This window comes from Babylonia areolata, chromosome 30, assembly GCF_041734735.1.
Source record: "Babylonia areolata isolate BAREFJ2019XMU chromosome 30, ASM4173473v1, whole genome shotgun sequence".
In the NCBI taxonomy this organism is placed as follows: domain Eukaryota; kingdom Metazoa; phylum Mollusca; class Gastropoda; order Neogastropoda; family Buccinidae; genus Babylonia; species Babylonia areolata.
The window spans coordinates 19,782,043-19,804,713 of NC_134905.1; the positions used below are offsets into that span (position 1 = coordinate 19,782,043).

General features: G+C 43.0%; 1 protein-coding gene across 1 annotated transcript in view; it reads left to right on the forward strand.

Annotated features, from left to right (window-relative positions):
* Nucleotides 1-22,671, forward strand: part of LOC143275512 (elongation factor G, mitochondrial-like) — a 34,904-nt gene that overhangs the window by 5,565 nt on the left and 6,668 nt on the right. Inside the window, exons 5-18 of the mRNA XM_076579678.1 lie at nucleotides 421-625; nucleotides 1,694-1,810; nucleotides 2,323-2,396; nucleotides 3,046-3,122; nucleotides 4,756-4,913; nucleotides 6,154-6,235; nucleotides 9,183-9,320; nucleotides 10,612-10,713; nucleotides 11,342-11,536; nucleotides 14,369-14,451; nucleotides 16,628-16,697; nucleotides 18,030-18,122; nucleotides 19,105-19,180; nucleotides 21,307-21,375. Of these exons, the coding sequence (XP_076435793.1) occupies nucleotides 421-625; nucleotides 1,694-1,810; nucleotides 2,323-2,396; nucleotides 3,046-3,122; nucleotides 4,756-4,913; nucleotides 6,154-6,235; nucleotides 9,183-9,320; nucleotides 10,612-10,713; nucleotides 11,342-11,536; nucleotides 14,369-14,451; nucleotides 16,628-16,697; nucleotides 18,030-18,122; nucleotides 19,105-19,180; nucleotides 21,307-21,375 (1,539 nt within the window). The remainder of the gene's footprint in view (nucleotides 1-420; nucleotides 626-1,693; nucleotides 1,811-2,322; nucleotides 2,397-3,045; nucleotides 3,123-4,755; nucleotides 4,914-6,153; nucleotides 6,236-9,182; nucleotides 9,321-10,611; nucleotides 10,714-11,341; nucleotides 11,537-14,368; nucleotides 14,452-16,627; nucleotides 16,698-18,029; nucleotides 18,123-19,104; nucleotides 19,181-21,306; nucleotides 21,376-22,671) is intronic.

Consider the following 22,671-nt stretch of genomic DNA (forward strand, 5'->3'; position numbering starts at 1 on the left):
GCACCCTACCCCCCCCCAAAAAAAATGCCCTCCATGGCAGGGTAAAAACTGGTCATACACTTAAAAGAAGGCTTGTACTTATGAGAGTATATGGGAGTTGCAGCCACAAACGTAGAAGGGGTGATGGAGGATGGTTCTGATTGGTGGTCTAGGGACAGTTTTGATTGGTTATCGAAGAATGGTTTTAATTGGTGGTCTAAGGACAGTTTTGATTAGTGATCTATGGACAGTTTTCATTGGTGATCTAAGGACGGTTTGGATTGGTCGTCTAAAGGACGGTTTTGATCGGTGATCAAAGGACAGCTTTGATTGGTGGTAGGTGAACTAAGGACAGTTCTGATTGGTGGTTGTTGAACTAAGGACGTTTTTGATTGGTGACTGATGTAAATTCTAAGGACGGTTCTGATTGGTGGTTGCCAGGCCACGTGGACTTCACGGTGGAGGTGGAGCGAGCCCTGCGAGTCCTGGACGGGGCGGTGCTGGTGCTGTGTGCGGTGGGGGGCGTGCAGAGCCAGACCTTCACCGTCAACCGACAGATGAAGCGCTACAGCGTGCCCTGTCTGGCCTTTGTCAACAAGCTGGACAGGATGGGAGCCAACCCGTACAGGGTCCTCGACCAGCTCAGGTACTGGGAGGAGGTGGGGAGGGGGTTTTGGGGGAGGGGAGGGGGGTGGTGGAGATGGGAGAGGAGGCTTTTGGGGGGGTGGGGGGGGTAAGGTGGGGGGGTGGGGGTGCTCTTCTCTCTCTCTCTTCCATCACCAAACTGGACAGGCTTGTCGCCAACCCTTAACAGGGACCTCTGAACAGGGCTGGGTGGGGGGGGGAAGGAGGGCTGGGGGGGGGGGGGGGACAAGGGGTGTGGGGTGGGTGGGTGGGATGGGAGGGGAGTGGTGCTGGTGGTGGTGGGGGGATCCAGGGGGGGTGTTGTTCTCTCTCTTTCTTCATCATCAAACTTGACAGGCTGAGAGCCAACCCTTACAGGGTTGCCGAACAGCTCAGGTACTGGGAGGGGTTGGGTGGGGGGCGGGAGGGGGGGTGTGGGGGGGGGGAGGGTATAGGGATGGGAGAGGTGGCCAGGGCAGGGGTGTTTTCTTCTTTCTCTTTTTTCATCAATAAACTGGATAGGCTGGGTGCCACCAACCCTTACAGGGTCCTCAAACAGCTCAGGTGTGGGGGTGGGGTGGGGTGGGGAGGACAGGGAGGTGTGTGTGGGAGGGGGTTGGGGGTGGGGCTGGGGTGTGTTCTTCTCTCTGTTTTTTTTTGTTTTTTTTTATGATATGGGGTGTGGGATGAGAAGTGGGTTGTGTGGAATGTCACTGCGTTGAGTGTGATATGTGGGATTTTTTTGTTTTTTGTTTTTTTTCTTAATGATTGGTAGGTTTAGGTGTCTTCTTAATGATTATGTTTGAGTGTCTTTTTATGATATTTATGAGTTTTAGGGTATTTGGGATATATGTGTACATATATATGTGTGTGTGTGTGTGTTTGCAAAATGAAAACATACCGATTTACACACATTCATGGATATGGGTTTTTGTGTGCTTGTGAAAACGTGAGGGCAAGAATGTGTACATGCACACGGATAGGCGTGTATGTATCTGTATTTTTCTGAAATGTTTATTCACTAATTTAGCACGTGTAAGAAGAAAACGATTACAACCTTGTGTAACATGGTGTGTGGTGGTGACGACAGAACCAAACTGGGCCACAATGCAGCCTTTCTGCACCTGCCTATAGGACTGGAGAGTGAGACGGCAGGCATTGTGGACCTCATCACGGAAAAGGCGCTCTACTTCAAGGAACCACTGGGGTATGTGTGTGTGTTTGTATGTGCGTGTGTGTGTGTGAGTGAGTGTGTGTGTGTGTGTGTTGTGTTTGTGTGTGTTTGTTGTGTTTGTGCTTGTTTGTGTGTGTGTGTGTGTTTGCGTGTGTGTGTTTGTGTGCATGTGTATGTGTGAGTGTGTGTGTGTTAGTTGTGTTTGTGTGTGTGTGTGTGTGGTGTGTTTGTACTTGTGTGTGTGTGTGTGTGCGCGTTTGCGTTTGTGTGTGTGTGTGCATGCGTGTGTGTGTGCACACCATGATGTATGTGTGTGTTTAGAATGGGGGTGAGAGGTAGAGGGGTGTGTTGCTGCATATGTGGGAGACGGGTAGGAGGGGGGGGGGGGCTGCAGGGGAGGGGGGGTGGGTAGTAAAGGTTCAAGTTGACTAAATGAGAAGTGTGTTGTGAGTTCAGCACACTTGACGTCATTGAAGAAGTGTGTGTGTGTGAATGAAATCTCAGAAGTGTGTGTGTGTGACCTGACGTATCCATTATGTTTCCAGACTGAATGTTGTGGAAGATGAGATACCAGCAGACATGCGTACGGAAGCCAAGGAAAGGAGAGAGATATTGGTTGGTGAGTTTGGGGGTTTTGTTTGTTTGTTTGTTTGTTTTTTACTGATTGGTAAGTTTAGGTGTCTTTTTACTGATCGGTAAGTTTGATTGTCTTTTTACTGATTGGTAAGTTTGGGTGGGTTTTTGTTGTTGTTTTGTTTTGTTTTTTACTGATTGGTAAGTTTGTATATCTTTTGAATGACTTGTAAGTTTAGGTGTCTTTTTACTGATCGGTAAGTTTGATTATCTTTTTATTGATTGGTAAGTTTAAGTTTGGGTGTTTTTTTGTGTGTTTTTTTGTTTGTTTTGTTTTGTTTTTTAGTAATTGGTAAGTTTGTATATCTTTTGAATGACTTGTAAGTTTAGGTGTCTTTTAAAGATTAGGCTGCCCTCTGGAAACATGTGCTCATGTATGTGAGCATGCACACACACAGACACACAGACGCACGCACGCACATACACACACACACACATACACACACACATATGTACAAACACACACAAGAAGAAGCACACACAGATTCACATCAGTTTTCTTTCTCTCACACGTATTCATTCTCACACATACTTCCAGCATGCTTTTGTCATTTTATCAGTATCATAGCGAGTGAAAATGGACCTTTGGATGCGCAGATTATAAACTGACAAACAAACGAAATGATATGTTGCAGAGGCCATTGCCAATGTTGATGAACACATGGGGGACATCTTTTTAGAGGAGAGGCAACCCACTGTGGATGAAATAAAGGTCAGTTTGGATATTCAAATGATTTCCTTTTTTTTTTCTTTTTTTTTTTAAACAGATCACAGAATTTTGCTGCTTTGGATATCCAGAAGATTTTCCCTTTATCCAGACGAAATCCCTTTTTATAAAGTACTGAATTTTGTTGCCTTGGATATCCAGAAGATTTACCTTTCTATGGGGCTCTGATTTTTATTTATTTTGGATACCCAAAAGAGTTGGGTTTTTTGGGGTTTTTTTGTTGTTTTTTTTACAAAGCTCTGATTTTTTTTTGATTTTTTTATTTTTTATTATTTTTTTTTTTTTTACTGCTTTGGCTACCCAAAAGATTTTCCTTTGATTAAACAATTCCCGATTTTACATAGTGCTGAATTTTGTTGCTATGGACATCTAAAAGATTTTCCTTTTTACAGAGCTCTTAATTTTGTCGCTTTGGATACCCAAAGGATTTTCCTTTTTACATAGAATTGAATTTTTTCGGTTTGGATATACAAAAGACTTTCCTTTTTTCACAAAGCTGAATTTTGTTGTATTGGATATCCAAAACATTTTCCATTTTACCATGCATTGAATTTTTCTGTTGCTTTGCTTTAAAGACACCTCATGATCCTAAGTAATCAGTGTTTTAAAAACTATTGAAAATAAGTTCTCTTAAAGAAAAAGGTCTGTCCAGGAATTTGGCTTGTACAAATTTATAAAGAGCTAAGAAACTGTATGTGCAGTAGCTCTTAGGATGTGTGCCATAGCTGAGTGGTTAGTGTGTACGACTGGAGTTACAATGCGAGGGTCCTGGGTTTGACTTTGAATAATTGTTGACTCCGAAAACGGAGTTGTATAGCTGCCTACATGGCGGGGTAAAAACGGTCATGCACACATCAAAGCCCACAAGTATTCATACCAGTGAACGTAGGAGTTGCAGCTCACGAACGAAGAATAAGAATAAGAACAGAATAATTGTTGTGCCCTACGAGGTGAGGGTGATCAGTATCTGGTCTCCCAGCTATTGTTCTGTATTGTATTTTGTTATACACCAGATTTCTCTGCGTGAAATATGGGCTGCTGTCCCTCAGGGGGGGGGGTGCGTTGTCGCTAAAGTACAGCGCCAAACCCCGCCCCCCGCAACCCCCCCCCCTCCCCCTGGCTCCCTGCCATACCCACCTCTGTGTTTTTTCCGTCTACAAATGTATTCGTTTTAACATCAAAGGGGATTTTTTCTTCAGAATTTTGCCAGGCTCAACCCTTTTGTTGCTGTGGGTTCTTTTCCATGTGCTAAGTCCATGCTGCACACAAGACCTCAGTTTATTGTCTCATCCAAATGACTTAGCACCTTGACCACCACTCAAGGTCTAATGGAAGGGGGGGGGGGTAAACATCCTGGACTACATACGGGACGTTTGTGGTACAAAACAGGCATCGCTTAGGTAAACCATTTCTGTTTCCTTCAAACATTTTTTATTCAGACAAACATTTGCTTTTCACAAATCTGATTCATTCATTGGAAAGTGGAAATAGAACTCCTGGATCTTTGTTCTGTATTGTATGTTGCTTTACCTTTGTTACCTTGATAATGAAAAGAAGTATATATTTTTCCAAACAAATTGGGTACATGATGAATGACTGCAAGTGCTGCTGTTTACAGGCAGCCGTCCGCAGAACTTGCATCGCGCGATCCTTCACACCTGTCTTGATGGGAACGGCCCTGAAAAACAAAGGGGTGCAACCCTTGCTGGATGCCGTTGTGGATTATCTGCCCGATCCTCTGGAAGTGCAGAACTTGTGCATTGACAACAGCAAAGGGTGAGTCCGGGCAGAAATGATCAGAGAGAGTAATGTGAACAGAGTCATCTTAGGTGACGAAAGGCATTGTCTGCGTCTTCATCTTCATCTTTATCTTCGTCCGTTTTGACGGCCACATTGATGAAGCTGATTACTCTGCCGCTATAACAGGGGTTGTGTCGAGTTGTGAAAAAAAAAGGGTTTGGCTGGTTTATTATTACAAAGTTCTGTGTCCAAACTTTTCTCTCTTGCATCAAATATGCGAAATATTGTATGTATAAGTTGTCTTTTTTATGCTTTGAATAATACAGAAGAACTGAGTCTCTTTCCCTACACTCCCTCCGCTCTGACAAATGATAGTGACTGACATGTAAAGTGTGCCAGTAAAGAGTTGAAGAATAGTTTGTTTGTTTGTTCGTTCGTTTGTTTTCGCAGAAACGTGTGCTCTTATCAAATGCACTTTACTGGGGTTTTTTTTTGGTGCATTGTTTTGTAAAGCGAAGTGTGGAAGACCAGCCTCTTTATTTTGATGTATTACCACTTTACGTTTCGAAATATATGTGTAATTTAATGTATAATGTCCTTATTGTACTCATGTATTCTGTTGATTAAAGTAAAAAAAAAAAAGGGGGGGGGGGGGGGTTGGATAGAAAGAAAAAGGCCCCAAACAGTGAGAATAATAAAAAACCTATCAGGGATAGCTACTCTGAGTGGGTTTTACCGGCAGGCTACTGCCCCTTCACTTTTTGTCTTGTATTGTGTTACTCTCAGGGATTTCCTTGTGTGAAATTCACTCAGCCTGCTCTCCCCGAGGAGGAGAATCTCACCACAGTGCAGCGCCATTGTCTTGGCCTCAGTGGTTGGTGAGGCTCTAACCATCATCATTTGATTTGATTTTAAGTTTGATTTTTCTTTTTTTTTTCCTCTGCCTTCTGGCGTTGCACTTCTAAACTAACTGGTGGTGAAAGGGTTAAAAAAAAAAAAAAAAAATTAGAGCACAGGAGCAGGAGTCAAGATGGCTGCCGGGAAAAAGAGGGCGCTAGTCAGGGATGCGGAGGGGAGGTAACCTACTTAGGGAGGTTATCGGCTGTAGATACTTTTGTTTTCTCCGCATAGGCGGGTAGTAGTTTGCAGAGGACAGGAATCAGACCCCTGCCGGAGTCGGCACTAGTGGGGTCATGGTAAGAATGCTACATAAACGTCATTTTAGGAAGAAAATTTCCTTTTTAAAGTATTTCTATGGTTGTGGTTGTTGTTTCAGAGGGGAGCAAGGAGAAAAGTTCTTGCTGGATGGTGCCAGGAACCACGACAATCCTTTTGTTGGCTTGGCTTTCAAGCTGGAGGTATGGGAGTTAAGTGTGTGTGGATTTTGGTTTTTGTCTTTTTATTCTGGTCTTGTGGGAATGGTGTGTGTTCTCTGTGTGTGTGTGTGTTTGTGTGTGTTGTGTGTGATTTGTGTTGTGTGTGTGTTTGTGTGTGTATTGTATGTGTGAGTCTTGTGTGTGTGTGCGTGTGTGCGCGTGTATACATGTGTGTGTTTCATATCTGAGGTATGCTTGCAAGTATATATGCTTGCATATGTACCAGTATATATATATATATATATATATATATATATGTATGACTGTGGAGATGGTGGTATTTGTGGTTGTATTTACATATACACCAAAAGTTATCACAGAGAGCTTCTGCAGACGCAGAGCGCTGTTGTTAGTTATATTTCTAGAGTCAGGTCAGTTCGGTTTTACTGTAAACAAGAACGTGACCCGAAGCAACTTGAGAAAAAGAGAATGGGAAAAAAATGCCAGCCTCGAAAACAGACCACTTTGTCATTTTTTACTGCACTACAGTTCAGGATACGCTTTGTTGTTCTTCTGCTGCAACTCCTTTGTTCGTTCATTCATTACATGTATGGATGGGCTTTCATGTGTTTGAGAATACTTATCACGCCATGTAGGCAGCCATACTTCATTTTCAAGGGATTGCATGCTGGGTGTGTTCTTAGTTCCATAACCAAACACTGACATGGATTATGGGATCTTTAATGTGTGTGTTTGACCTTCTGCTTGCAAGTTGCATACAAGCAGAGAGCGGGTTCAGACAATAGCAGATCTGCACAAATGTTGACCTGGGAGATTGGGGGGGGGGGGAAAATCTCCACCCTTAACCCAACATGTGTGCCGAAAATGGGATCGAAAGAAATGGCATCAATGGCACCACTGACCTGAGTGTGGGGCAACAAACCCCTAGAAGTCACCGGAGGAGGTGGTGGAGGTCTGGAGTCGACTGGAGGGAGTGGAGGAAGTGGGGAAGATGGCGGGTTGGCGTTGTTGAGAGAGCCAGAAGTAGAGGGCCCAGAGCATCCACGAATCGATTGCAAATTGCGCCTTAATTTTAGCCCGATCACCCAATCAAGCCATATAATTATGTGACCTGGTTGAAGACATAATTTGACAAAAAATCAAGAACGTCAGAGAATCGACAGACAGACAGAAAATACGAAAAACTTAGCTGTGTGAAGAGCACAGGAACAGGAGTCAAGATGGCTGCCGGAAAAAGAGGGCGCTAGTCAGGGTGGCAAAGGGGAGGTTATCTACTTCCGGGAGGTTATCGGCTGTAGCTACTTTAGTTTTCTCCGCATAGGCAGTTAGTAGTTTGCACAGGACAGGAATGTCCGACCCATGCCTGAGTCTGCACTAGTGGGTCACAGTAAGTATGTTATTTAAACGTAATTTTAGGAAGAAAATTTCCTTTGAACTCAGTGAACTTGGGGAAGAATCCGTCGCTCTAGCCATTCGGTCACTGCACCCATCCATACACTTTGTAATTAGGGTTGCATGAACAACAACAACAACCGCAGTTGAGATGGTGATCAGACTATACAGTTTGTAATTCAGCAGCAAAGAACAACTACAGCTAAGATAAATGATCTGTCTGTACGCTTTATTTTTCGGCAGCAAGAAGAACAAGTGCAGCTGAAATCATGATCAGACTATACACTTAGTAGTTCTGCAGAAAGAACAACAGCAGCAGTTGAGATCATGATCGGACTATATATACACTTTGTAATTTGGCAACAAGAAACAGCAGCTGAGATCATGATAAGACTGAAGACTTTGTAATTCAGCAACAAAAAAACCAGCAGTTTATATCATGATCAGACTACACACTTTGCAGTTTGGTAGCAAGAAACAGCAGTCGTTCGTTATTAGACTATACACTTTGTTATTTGGCAGCGATAAACAGCATTTGAGATCATGATAAGACTGTAGACTTTGTAATTATGTGTATTTGACTGTGCTTTCATATCTGTGAAACTGCATGTTTGGTGCATATCTGTTACGCATATGTGGGTGTATGTGTGAATGTGTGTCTCCATGTTTTACATTTATTTGCTTATTTATCATCATTGTTGCCTTTTTTATTATTTTATTTTATTATTATTATTATTATTACTACTTTTTTTTATATTATAATTATTATTTATTTATTTATTTATGTACGCTTATAGTTGACTTCATCAAGTTTTTGCGCCTTATACATATTATTAGTAGTGGTAGTAGTTTTTTTGTTTTTTTTATGTATTTACCTATTATTTATTCACCCTTTTTTTTTCTTTTTTTTTTCTCAAGGCCTGACTAAGCGCGTTGGGTTACGCTGCTGGTCAGGCATCTGCTTGGCAGATGTGGTGTAGCGTATATGGATTTGTCCGAACACAGTGACGCCTCCTTGAGCTACTGAAACTGAAACTGTAATTTGGCAGCAAGAAACAGCAGATGAGATCATGATTAGACTAAACAACAGCAGATGAGATCATGATTAGACTAAACACTTTGTAATTTGGCAGCAACAACCCTGTCTGAGGCACAGGAGAAGATCCGAAACGAAGATCTGTGGGAGCGAGCGGGACTGGAACCAGTGGCCAAGCAGATACTACGGAGGAAGTGGGGCTGGATCGGATACACCCTCAGGAAGCCAGCGTCCAGCATCACACACCAAGCCCTGACCAGGAAACCCGCAGGGAAAGAGGAAGAGAGGCTGGCCTCGCAACAGCTGGAGGCGAGATACCGAGGCAGAGCTGAAGCAGCAAGGGACCAACTGGACTGGAATGGCCAGAACAGCCCAGAACAGAGTGCGATGGCGAGGGGTCGTCGATGGCCTATGCTCCTCCAGCAGGAGCGATGGGCAAAATGAAATGAATTTGGCAGCAATGGAGAATCATGATCAGACTTGCCTCTCTTCTAATTGTTTTAAAAAAAAAAAAAATTTAATCTTTCCTTCATTTTACAGGCAGGTCGTTTTGGGCAGCTGACATACGTGCGCGTGTACCAAGGCGGGATCCAGAAGGGAGATACGATCATCAACACACGCACGCAGAAGAAAACCAAAGTGTCTCGGCTCGTCCGCATGAATGCCAATGAAATGGAGGTTCGTTCGTTCGTTCTTTAGTTTAACGTCTTTTCACTGTAAGTGATATTAGACGAGGGAAGGAAAAAAATCGAGTGGGAGGGGGGGGGGGGGGGGGAATTACTGTGTACGCATACGAGTGTGTGTGTGTGTGTGTGTGTGTGAAAATTATTGATTTAAGTTTTGTTTAAAAAATAAACAAAAAAACATAACAATATAACATATTTCTAATGAAAAACTAACAACTATAACAGCGAACCAACTGGACTATTTAACAAAGAGTTGAAAAAGTCATGCATTAGCAATGGACTGCTGAAGATCGTCAACACTGAAGATGATTTTTGAAATGGAGGTATAGCAAAAGCAGTGGTAATAGTAATGGAAGAATCTGTGTGATGGAGTGCGGGAGGGGGGGGGGGGAGGGGTTGAACAGGGAAATGATTGCTGATTTTTTTACCCCTTTCACCCCTGTTCATTATTTGATATAAATCCCTTGTATGTAAATCATAGTTGTTTTTCTTTATGTGTGTGTGTACTTTTTAAATAATTGTGGTTGGTCTTGTCTTAGCTGTTGACTAAGGATTTTTTTGTGAAAGTTTTCTGGATTGTAATGATTGTTGCATCAAGAGCATGGCACTTGGATTTTTGTCAATTGTGCTGCTGTAATATTTATGATTGTGCTTTTATGACTCTTTTCTTGTGTTTCAACTTCAAAGAAGTGTAATGGAATATGTCTAATGCTAACGTCCATATTCTAAATATATTTCTGTTTAATAATTACGATGTAATAATTAATTGCAATGTTTTTAAGAGCGAATATGTGAAATGCTTTTATTTGAGAACATATGTTTATTACTCTTGTTTAATCAAGTTATCCGCGTGTGTGGGGTGAGGGTGGGGGGTGCGGGTGTGTGCTGATTATCTGGTTGTGGTTTTCCGCAATTCATCTTTATTCTTATCTTATCTGTCTATTATAATCAATGTGCAGTATAGTAGGCTATGTTTATAATTATATTCAAATAATGTTTCTTAATTCTTTCTGTTTTTACATTAAGAATACTAGTTATTACCTGCAGTGTGTGGATATACGTATGAAACGATGTATGTGATATTTTTTACATTTGTATCTTCGTAATATTTGTAGGGGCTTTTGTTGGCTTTTACAGTTATGGTCCCCATGTTGTTTACTTGCCTATGTTGTGATAATGCACCTGACCAAATTTCTCCAGTTGGAGATAATAAAGTTATCTTTTCTTATCTTATCTTATCATGACACGGCATTCAGAAAGATGACTGTACTGTTTGTCATCAGGACGTGAACGAGGTGTTTGCTGGTGACATCTGCGCTCTGTTCGGCATCGACTGTGCTAGTGGCGACACCTTCGTTACCAAGGGCAACCTCCATCTGTCCATGGTTCGTAGGGATCGACTTTTAAGTCTTGTTGGCTGTTGTTGTTGAAGCATGTCGGCTGCCTAATGTTTGTGACTGATCAGAGGATGCATGTGGCAGGAGTTGTAAAAACCTGAAGGGATGAGTATTGCTTCTGTTCGTGCAATATGTGTAATGAAAGAAGTCAGAAAAATATGGATTCATTGAACAGCTGATATTTGACAAAAATCTGTAAGGGTTGTTTTTAATAAAGGTGTAGGCTTTACAGGGAAACACTAAGGCACATGCAAACATGCACACACACGCGCACACGCACATGTATGCACATGCGTGCATGTGCTTACACACATGCACACACACATGTGTGTGCGCGCATGTGCACACAAACACAAAACACACACACACACACACACACACACACAAGCAAACACACACACACACACACACAAACCAACACACACTCCCACACACACAAACACACCCCCACACACACACACACAAACACGTGCACACACGCACACACACACACAAACACACACACGCACAAACACACATGCACACACACACACATATACTCTCACTCACTCACTCACCAGCGCTGTCACCCACCCCTCACTCACCAGCACCACAGCACACACTGTGTCTGTTTCAGGAGTCCATGTACGTTCCGGAGCCTGTCATCTCCATGTCCATCAAACCCGTCAAGAACGGCGACCTGGAGAACTTCTCGAAAGGCATCCAGCGCTTCACGAAAGAGGATCCCACGTTCCGCGTTCACTGGGACAACGACTCCAAACAGACCATCGCGTCCGGCATGGGGGAGCTGCATCTGGATATCTATGCACAGGTGGCCAGAGTTTGTTTGTGTGTTTGGTTTTTGTTTTTAATTGTTGCTGTAGGAAATACAGGAATGGTTGTTGTTGGCAGTGACTTTGGGATCGAAGATATTTGTATTTGTATTTGTATTTCTTTTTATCACATCAGATTTCTCTGTGTGAAATTCGGGCTGCTCTCCCCAGGGAGAGCGCATCACTACACTACAGCGCCACCCTTTTTTTTTTGTATTTTTTCCTGTGTGTAGTTTTATTTGTTTTTCCTATTTATTTATTTATGCAGGCTTATCTATTATTTATTCCCCTGGTTTTTTTTTGGTTTTTTTTGTTTTGTTTTTTTTCAAGGCCTGACTAAGCGCGTTGGGTTACGCTGCTGGTCAGGCATCTGCTTGGCAGATGTGGTGTAGCGTATATGGTTTTGTCCGAACGCAGTGACGCCTCCTTGAGCTACTGAAACTGAAACTGAAACTATTGAAGTGGACTTTTCTACAGAATTTTGCCAGTAACAACCCTTTTGTTGCCATGGGCTCTTTTACGTGCGCTAAATGCGTGCTGCACACTGGACCTCGGTTTATCGTCGCATCCAAATGACTAGCATCCAGACCAGCACTCAAGGTCTAGTGGAGGGAGTGAAAATATTGGTGGCTGAGCCATGATTCAAACCAGCACACTCAAATTCTCTCGCTTCCTGGGCGGACGCGTTACCTCTAGGCCATCACTCCACTTATATATGTGAAGGTTAAATGGTTGAAACAGTATTTTATTTGGAACATGTCACAATACAACACAGATATAGATGAACAGGACAACAAGAAGATCTTATATAAAGTCCTGTCCTGGAAAGGTTATATCAGTTCAGTCCTTTTCAAGTGCAAGCACGCTTATGGTTGACAAGTCGGACTTCAGATTGGCAGGCTCTTCCACAATGGCTGCTTGGGAATGACGGGCGCAATAGCAGAGTGGTTAAAGCGTTGGACTGTCAATCTGAGGGTCCCGGGTTCGAATCACGGTGACGGCGCCTGGTGGGTAAAGGGTGGAGATTTTTACGATCTCCCAGATCAACATATGTGCAGACCTGCTAGTGCCTGAACCCCCTTCGTGTGTATACGCAAGCAGAAGATCAAATACGCGCGTTAAAGATCCTGTAATCCATGTCAGCGTTCGGTGGGTTATGGAAACAAGAACATACCCAGCATGCACCCCCCCGAAAACGGAGTATGGCTGCCTACATGGCGGGGTAAAAACGGTCATGCACGTAAAAGCCCACTCGTGTACATGCGAGTGAACGTGGGAGTTGCAGCCCATGAACGCAGAAGAAGAAGAAGGAGAAGAGCTGCTTGGGAATGTCTGGTCTGTGGTGGGTTCAGTTTGTCCCCTGTTTTTTCCGACTTGTCCTCTTCTGCTCCTCCTGACTGGTATGACGTCTTCTTACTGAAAGGTGCTGTTGGCTTGGTGGATGGTGTGGCGCCAGGCACTGTAGTCAGTGACTTGGGTTGTCCACTGGCACGGGGGTTGATGTCGCAGGTTGTGAGGGCCTTCTTTTTGTGTGTCTTTGTACCGCGTTCGGGATGCTCCTGTGTTGCAGTGACCATATGACAATTTGTGTAGAAAGATCCTAGGTAGGCCTCGGTCTTCCATTCTGGAGACCTGTCCTTCCCAGCTCAGGAAAGTCCGGAAATATGGGAATGGTAGAGTTGAGTTTAATTACCTATTGATTTACGCCCATTGTCATCGTCTTCTGTGCAGGCTGCGACTCCCACATTCACTTGTATACATGAGCGGGCTTTTATGTGTATGACTGTTTTTATTCCTGCCATGTGTCCCGTCCTTGGAAGGTTATATCAGTTCAGTCCTTTTCAAGTGCAAGCACGCTTATGGTTGACAAGTCGGACTTCAGATTGGCAGGCTCTTCCGCAGTGGCTGCTTGGGAATGTCTGGTCTGTGGTGGGTTCAGTTTGTCCCCTGTTTTTTCCGACTTGTCCTCTTCTGCTCCTCCTCACTGGCATGACGTCTTCTTACCTGAAAGGTGCTGTTGGCTTGGTGGATGGTGTGGCGCCAGGCACTGTAGTCAGTGGCTTGGGTCGTCCACCGGCAGGGGGGTTGATGTCGCAGGTTGTGAGGGCCTTCTTTTGTGTGTCTTTGTACCGCGTTCGGGATGCTCCTGTGTTGCAGTGACCAGATGACAGTTTGTGTAGAAAGATCCTAGGTAGGCCTCGGTCTTCCATTCTGGAGACCTGTCCTTCCCAGCTCAGGAAAGTCCGGAAATATGGGAATGGTAGAGTTGAGTTTAATTACCTATTGATTTACGCCCGTCGTCATCGTCGTCTTTGCAGGCTGCAACTCCCACATTCACTTGTATACATGAGTGGGCTTTTATGTGTATGACTGTTTTTTATTCCTGCCATGTGTATGCAGCCCGTCACCCTAAATGTCAAGTTGTTTTGAGCTTGGTTCGATTGAGGTTGCGTTGTTCTAGGGGGTAAATCCTGAATATAGGAAAAATGATGAAGAGTTTGGAAATGGTGTGATTTTAGTGTATGTGTGTATGTGTGTGTGTTTGTGTGTGACTATTAATTTGTTGTCTATTCACAACAAATCTGGTGTTTGAAAATACATTGTATGCATATATGTGTGGTACGATTTTTGTATGGCTTGTTCTGAGTTGTTTTTTTTCCACCTTCATCAGAGAACTGTTGTTTTGACTCTAGTGTTATTTGTTTTAATTTTTTGTTTATATATTCTTGGGTATTTTGGGTGGTTGTGGTGGTGGTGGTGGTGGGGTGGGGGTAGTTTTAACCGTGTTAGCAATGCAACATTTTTTTCATGGGCTGCTTTTCTGACCACAGCGACTGGAGAGAGAGTACAAGGCGAAGTGTGAACTTGGGAAACCCAAAGTGGCCTTCAGAGAGAGCCTCATGAACACATGCGAGTAAGTCTTTGGCTGGGGGTGGAGAAGATAAAATAAAGAAACTGGAATGTTGAGCATGTTTGGAGGAGAGGCGGGGAAAGAAGTAAAAGGGGGTGATACTAATTGATGGTCAGTGCCCATGATAATTTAACCCCTTCATGACGGGCGCAATAGCCGAATGGTTAAAGCGTTGGACTTTCAATCTGAGGGTCCCGGGTTCGAATCTCGGTAACAGCGCCTGGTGGGTAAAGAGTGGAGATTTTTCCGATCTCCCAGGTCAGCATATGTGCAGACCTGCTAGTGCCTGAACCCCCTTCGTGTGTATACGCAAGCAAAAGATCAAATACGCACGTTAAAGATCCTGTAATCCATGTCAGCGTTCGGTGGGTTATGGAAACAAGTACATACCCAGAATGCACACCCCCGAAAGCGGAGTATGGCTGCCTACATGGCGGGGTAAAAACGGTCATACACGTAAAAGCCGACACGTGTATATACGAGTGAACGCGGGAGTTGCAGCCCACGAACAAAGGAGGAGAAGAAGAACCCCTTCATTTCCTCTTACATTGAATTTTTTTTTTTCTTCTCTCATTTATATTTCCATTCACTCACAGTTCCTTGTCTGTTTCCTTTTTATGATAATGGACAATATCTTTGAGTGTAAGATTTTAATGGTGATTATGTGTTTGTTTTTTAGTGATTGGGTTTTTTTGTGTCTTTTTCAAAAAATTTTTTATCTGTTTCTCTCTCTCTCTCTCTCTCTGTCTGTCTCTCCAGTCATCATTTACTCGAACTATTCATGAAAGAAAGGGGAGGAAAAAATCTCTCTTTTTTTTGTGGGTCCTCCAATAGTTTGAATTAATGCAGTACAATGCATTACAATAAACGACGCTTCTTATCTTAAACAAATGGAACATGCAAGCACCGTTTGCATATGTTGTCGAAACTAGAATTTACAGTGATAGAGAAGGGAACAGGTGTTCTTCTGTTAGATATATTTGTATTTGTATTTCTTTTTATCACAACAGATTTCTCTGTGTGAAATTCGGGCTGCTCTCCCCATGGAGAGCGCGTCGCTATACTACAGCGCCACCCATTTTTTTTGTATTTTTTCCTGCGTGCAGTTTTATTTGTTTTTCCTGTCGAAGTGGATTTTTCTACAGAATTTTGCCAGGAACAACCCTTTTGTTGTCGTGGGTTCTTTTACGTGCGCTAAGTGCATGCTGCACATGGGACCTCAGTTTATCGTCTCATCCGAATGACCAGCGTCCAGACCACCACTCAAGGTCTAGTGGAGGGGGAGAAAATATCAGCGGCTGAGTCGTGATTCGAACGAGCGCGCTCAGATTCTCTCTCGCTTCCTAGGCGGACGCGTTAGCTCTAGGCCACCACTCCACTATATATATATATATGGAGCTGTCAACGCCTTCTATAATACCTGTCTGCGTTAGATTAAGGGAGGTGTTTTATTTTGAGCAACACCCCCAAAAAGGCATTCTTGAAGTGGATGACTCTGGACTGCCCTAGAGGTCACTCCATGATGCTGACCATGTCTCAGTTTCAGTAGCTCAAGGAGGCGTCACTGCATTTGGACAAATCCATATACGCTACACCACATCTGCCAAGCAGATGCCTGACCAGCAGCGTAACCCAACGCGCTAGTCAGGCCTTGAGAAAAAAAAAGCAAAAAAAAAGCATATTTTATATTTATTTAATACAGAGCACTTTTCAGTGATTTCTTAAATCTTTTTTCCTCCTCTTGATTCCTTTACTGGATAAAGCGTGAAGCGCAACTGAGTCTTGAAGGCTTTGCCTCTTGTTTCTGTTTCTTATAAAAATCTGTAATCTTCAGATGTCTAAAAATCAGGAGAAAAATAAAACATGTATATGGTCAAATAAAAGAAAATCAAATTAACATTTTGAATCAGAGGTATATAATGTAAACTCCAAAACTTCATAATAAAAACTCAAACATGTTATTTTACAAGAGTTATCAAAAACCGATCACTCAATTTCATGTAGACAACTCAGAAGAGCATTCGATTCTTATTCTCCAGTAGTTAATGAAGTGCATTCTCATAATTGCAGGACGTTTGTTTCAATGAACATTCAATCATGGTAATGTGTTTGTTTGTAATCACTGAAAAATGTGGCCATGGCAACAGGTTCCCAGCTGCAGTGTCATGTTTGTGTGCAGGTTTGACTATCTGCACAAAAAGCAATCCGGAGGTCAAGGTCAATTTGGACGGGTCATAGGTTACATGGAGGTGAGTTCTGATTTCATTTTGAGTACTACTTTGTTTTTGAAAAAAAAAGAAAAGGGGGGAGGGGGTTGGGGTGATGGGGGTGGGGGTGGTGTTTGTATTGGGTTTACACAAAAGCTGGCAATGACTGAGGCAGAAAGTAGAGAGTATTGGGGGGAGTGTGTGAGGAGGGGTTGGGGGGGGGGGGGGGTATGTGTGTGTGGTGTGTGTGTTCGTGCATGTGTGTGTGTGTGGTGTATGTGTATGTGTAGTGTGTGTGTGTGTGTGGTGATTGTATGTCTTTTGTCTACAACATAGATCTACAATGGTCAGCGGTTAATTGATTAACTATAATTTTGCAAGCTTTCATGCTGAAGATCACTTGATTAATTTAAAACTCCTTGACAGCTGGGTGTGGGGAGGGGTGGGGGGGTGCTGGGGGGAACCCAGTCGAAAGTTGTTTTTCAAGTCATGAATCAATATCCAGGACAGTCAGCCCAAATCTGAGAAAACAGTCTGGAGATAATACGCAACTCTGGTGCATCAGATCTGTGAGTTTTCAGCCTTCCAGAGATATTTCCCTTCTCCTGATGGTGTCATCAGTGACGTCACTATTGATGTGAATGCTCCGTCATCAGTGACGTCACTATTGATGTGAATGCTCCGTCATCAGTGACGTCACTATTGATGTGAATGCTCCGTCATCAGTAACGTCACTATTGATGTGAATGCTACAGCCGAAGGAGGTCAAGGGGGTTTTTAAAACTGAACAGGAGGTTGATCCGTGCTGCTCTTTTTTTGATGAAGCAAAGGGACAGAATTTGTGCTTTATGGACTTCTTCTGCTTCTTCTTCTTCTGTGTTCGTGGGCTGCAATTCCCACGTTCACTCGTGTATGCGCGAGTGGGCTTTTACGTGTATGACCGTTTTTTTAACCCGCCATGTAGGCAGCCATACTCCACTTTCGGGGGTGTGCATGCTGGGTATGTTCTTGTTTCCATAACCCACCGAACGCTGACATGGATTACAGGGTCTTTAACGTGCGTATTTGATCTTCTACTTGCATATACACACGAAGGGGGTTCAGGCACTAGCAGGTCTGCACATATGTTGACCTGGGAGATCGGAAAAATCTCCCCTTTACCCACCAGGCGCCGTCACCATGATTCGAACCCAGGACCCTCAGATTGAAAGTCCAACGCTCTAACCACTCGGCTATTGCGCCCGTCGTGCTTTATGGACGATCACTTAGATGGGTACAAGGGTTACAAGCTTAGCAGATAGATTTGGAAGGGAGGGGAGAGATTGGTATGTCTTGACCATTATGGTATGTTGTTGTTATTGTCTTTGTTGTCAGGCCCTCCCTCCAGATCAGAACACACGGGTTGTCTTCAGCGACGAGACCACCGGCACCAACATTCCTAAGAACTTCATCCCTGCTATTGAGAAAGTGTGTCTTCTCTCTCTCTCTCCCTCTCTCTCTCTCTTGTATCCTAATTGTTGTGGTATCTTGGTTATGCTTATTGTGTTTGGATAGTTGTAGAAAGGCATGTTGAACTGTTATCGCCCCCTGTTCATTTTGGAGCTATGGCCTTCAATGAATAAATCATCTGAAATCTGAAATCTCTCTCTCTTTCTCTCTCTGTCTGTTGCTCTCTCTCTTTCTTGCTCTCTCTTGCTGTTTGGTTTTTTGGTTGCTGGGGTTTTTTTGTTTTGTTTGTTTTTTAGGGGGTAGTTTTTCAACATTTATGTTTCGTGTTGTTTATAGCTGTTAGAAATACCCTTGCATGTCATAACCATTTTGCAATGTAGTTGCTTAATAAGTTAAACTGTTGTGAGTTTTCATTCTGCAGTAGTATTGTTGTGGTAATGGTTTTCAAGAGAAAATATGACCTTGGATGCAAGGGGGTGGGGGGGGATATCTGTATGTTACCATCAGAGATATGAAAATTTATTAAGCTAAAAAAAAAGAAGAGAAAAAAAAAGAAGAGATATAGAGCTTATTATGTTGACATGTAATGTTAACTGCAGATGGCACTTAAAATGATATCATTTGCTCTTTCCCGTGTCTCTGTATTTAACGGAGACATATGTGCATATCTCTGCATGCAAAAGCTCACATCATGAAATTTCTCTTTTTCTCATTTGTTTGAACAAAACAGTATGGTTCTTTTGCACAGGTACAGGTGTGTTTGAGTGTTAGGTTGAAAACGCTTGACAGCAGTTTGTTTTTGGTGTGTGTTTGTGTGAATGTGTTAATATGTCTACGTATGATTATATGTACATGATTTTTGTGTGTGTGTGTGTGTGTGTGTTTATGGGTTTGTGTGTGTATGGTGGGTGGGTGTATGCGGTGTGTATGTGCTGGGTGTGTGTTCATGTGGTGTATGTGTGTGTGTGTGTGTGTGTGTGTGATGTCATTTGACGCACAGGGATTCCGCAAAGCCTGCGAAAAAGGCCTGCTCTCAGGACACAAAGTGGCTGGCGTCAAATTTGTTTTGGAAGACGGTAGGTTCTGTGCATGTGTGTGTGTGTGTGTGTGTGTGTTTGCATCTGTTCTTGATGGACTTTATACTGTTTATCAGACACACGGAAGATGGGAGGTGTGGGGGTGGAGGTTAGAAGTTGGGAGGGTTTCATTGTAATGAACTTGACATGGGAAGGACGTCCTGAGTGTGTCTGGTGTATATGTGTGCGGCTGCGTGTGCGCTCACGTGTGAGAGTATGTGTTTGTGAATTTAGAAAAAAAAAAAAAAAAAAGAAACACCCAGAAAACTTTTTAATTTGGTTTTCGTAAACACAAGATATGGACGCTAAAAGCATTCACCTGATTTCAGAAGATTTGCAAACGTTAACAGAACAGGCCTTATATGTATGGTGATTGTGTGAATCCAGCTTTGTGTGTAGCTGTGTGTTTCTGGGAAGAAAACTGCAGGGTGCCAAGCATTCCTTAACTTTTTGTGAACCCTGTACATCACAGACAGACTTCTAAGTGGGGATACAGAAACAGTAAAATACACACACGAAATTATGAAATGATTGAGATTAAAATCTAGATTTTAACAAAACTGAAATGAGTCACTGTTTTCAGTTTTTTCTCTTTCACGGTGGCACTGTCACTAAAATGAGCAGTCACTGTTTTCAGTTTTTTCTCTTTCACGGTGGCACTGTCACTAAAATAAGCAGTCACTGTTTTCAGTTTCTTCCTCTTCATGGTGGCTCTGTCACTAAAATGAGCAGTCACTGTTTTCAGTTTCTTCCTCTTCATGGTGGCTCTGTCACTAAAATGAGCAGTCACTGTTTTTTCTCTTTCATGGTGGCGCTGTCACTAAAATGAGCAGTCACTGTTTTCAGTGTCCTCCTATTCACGGTGGCGCTGTCACTAATTTGCAGCTGGCTCTGCTGAGGAGTGTGTGGAGCACACAGCATTTTTAGAAAAATGATTGTAATGATGATTAAAAAAAAAAAAAAAAGAAAAGAAAAAAAGGACTTGACCAAACAGAACACAAACAGAAAGTCAGCACCATCCAGGACAAACTTGTCTCACCCGCGAAAAAGCCACAGTGAAAAGGTGTAAAGAAAACACCTCAACCTCAACCTCAGGCCCATAACCACAAAGTAGTCGTTGGGGGAAGCCTGAGGACCGCAGACGCAACCTCCCTTCTCCATCTGTCTCTGTCGGCGGCCGCTGGCAGCAGCTCATGTGTGTGGAGTCCGGTCCATTGTTTGATGTTCTCATGCCAGTTCTTCCGCTGTCTTCCTCTTCTTCTCCCACCCTCGATGGTGCCTTGCATGATTGATTTGGACAAGCTGGTGGTGTGGAGTGTTGTGTCCAAACCATATCAGCTTGCGTCTCTTCACAGTTGAAAGGAGAGGTTCCTGAGGTCCAGCAAGGTTCTCAATTCTGCTCCGTACATGTCACTAATTTGCAGCTGGCTCTGCTGAGGAGTGTGTGGAGCACACAGACCTGGCCAACCTACAGGTACACACAGCAACACCGACAGCAACACTTTTAGAACAATGATTGTAATGATGATTAAAAAAAAAAAAGAAAAAAAAAGGGACTTGACCAAACAGAACACAAACAGAAAGTCAGCGCCATCCAGGACAAACTTGTCACACCCGTGAAGAAGCCACAGTGAAAAGGTGTAAAGAAAACACACGGTCTTATAAATATGAAGCAGTTTGTGACTGTTTGGTAGACGGGCGCCATAGCCGAATGGTTAAAGCGTTGGACTTTCGATCTGAGGGTCTCGGGTTCGAATCACGGTGACGGCGCCTGGTGGGTAAAGGGTGGAGATTTTTACGATCTCCCAGGTCAACATATGTGCAGACCTGCCAGTGCCTGAACCCCCTTCGTGTGTATACGCAAGCAGAAGATCAAATACGCACGTTAAAGATCCTGTAATCCATGTCAGCGTTCGGTGGGTTATGGAAACAAGAACATACCCAGCATGCACACCCCCGAAAAAGTAGTATGGCTGCTTACATGGCGGGGTATAAACGGTCATACACATTAAAGCCCACTTGCGTATATACAAGTGAACGTGGGAGTTGAAGCCCACGAACACAGAAGAAGAAGAAGAAGTGACTGTTGGTGAAGGTGTGCATTATCCGTTCTCTGTGTGTTCCAGGTGCCCACCATCCTGTGGACTCCAGTGAACTGGCGTTCATGACTGCTTCTGAGTTCGCCGTGAGGCAAGGTCAGTTTCCTGGTGTTGACGTCAGGCATTGTTTTCATGTTCTGTCTGTGCGTAGTTGTGTGTGAGATGATTTTTGACTCACTTGTGTAAACAAAGTGAGTCTATGTTTTAACCCGGTGTTCGGTTGTCTGTGTGTGTGTCTGTGTGTCCGTGGTAAACTTTAACATTGACATTTTCTCTGCAAATACTTTGTCAGTTGACACCAAATTAGGCATAAAAATAGGAAAAATTCAGTTCTTTCCTGTCATCTTGTTTAAAACAATATTGCACCTCTGGGATGGGCCCCCAAAAATAAGTAATGAAGCCTAATTATATGCAAACTGCATTTACTATTATATTTATATTTTTTGGATTCTCTAAACTTGGCACTTTGATCTGATATTCTGACCCAACAACAAGAGCAGTCATTATTATCATTTTTTGTTCAAACAGGAACTTCTTTTGCTAAGCATGGAAGTTTTATTTATTTTGCAAACGTTATGGTGCAGATAGTAAAAAAGGGAAATTACTCTGTAATTAATGCTAGGGGACTTAATTTGCTTTAAACTGATCTTTCTCATCTTAAACATTACATTTTGAAATTATACTCAATACATAAAAAGCTTGTGTGTTTTACTCAGTCACAAGTGAGTCTTGAAGGCCTTTCCTCTCTTGTTTTGTGTGTGTGTGTGTGTTTTTGTTTGGTCTGAGCAGAGACTGCCACCTTAACAGATTCCCCAGTCTTGGTTGTGCATAGCTTACTTGCACCGACCCGACTTGGAACATTACTCGATTCTTGCATACCCTTTAAAAATTGTTCTGGTGTGAAACTGGACACAGTGATCAAGTAGATGGATTTCGCCTTCCAAAAACACTTCACAATTGCCACATAATATCATCTGGTGGTGGAATGTTTTAAGTAGCTTAACTTTTTTTCAGTTTTCAGGTCATTTGCACTGGAGTTTTGTTAAAGCTTGTCTGTGTCTTGCATCTGAGATATTCAAGAAGATATGTTTCTGCTGTGTGATATGTTACATTGTGATTATAAAATGTAACATTTTCCATGGCTGTATTTCAGCGTTTGAGGGGGTGGGGGTGCATGGGTGTGGTGGTGGCCGTTTTACTTTTTTTTTTTAATGGTGTAGATTTGTTGACATGTCTGTGTTACTGGGGTTTTTTTTTCAGTGTAGATTTATTTACTTGTCTGTGACATTGTCCATGGCTGGTTTTCAGTGTTTGAGGGAGAGGGTGGGGGAGCTGGGTGTGTGTGTGTGGGGGGGGGGGGTTAGTGTTACTGTTTTTTTTTTTTTTTTAGTG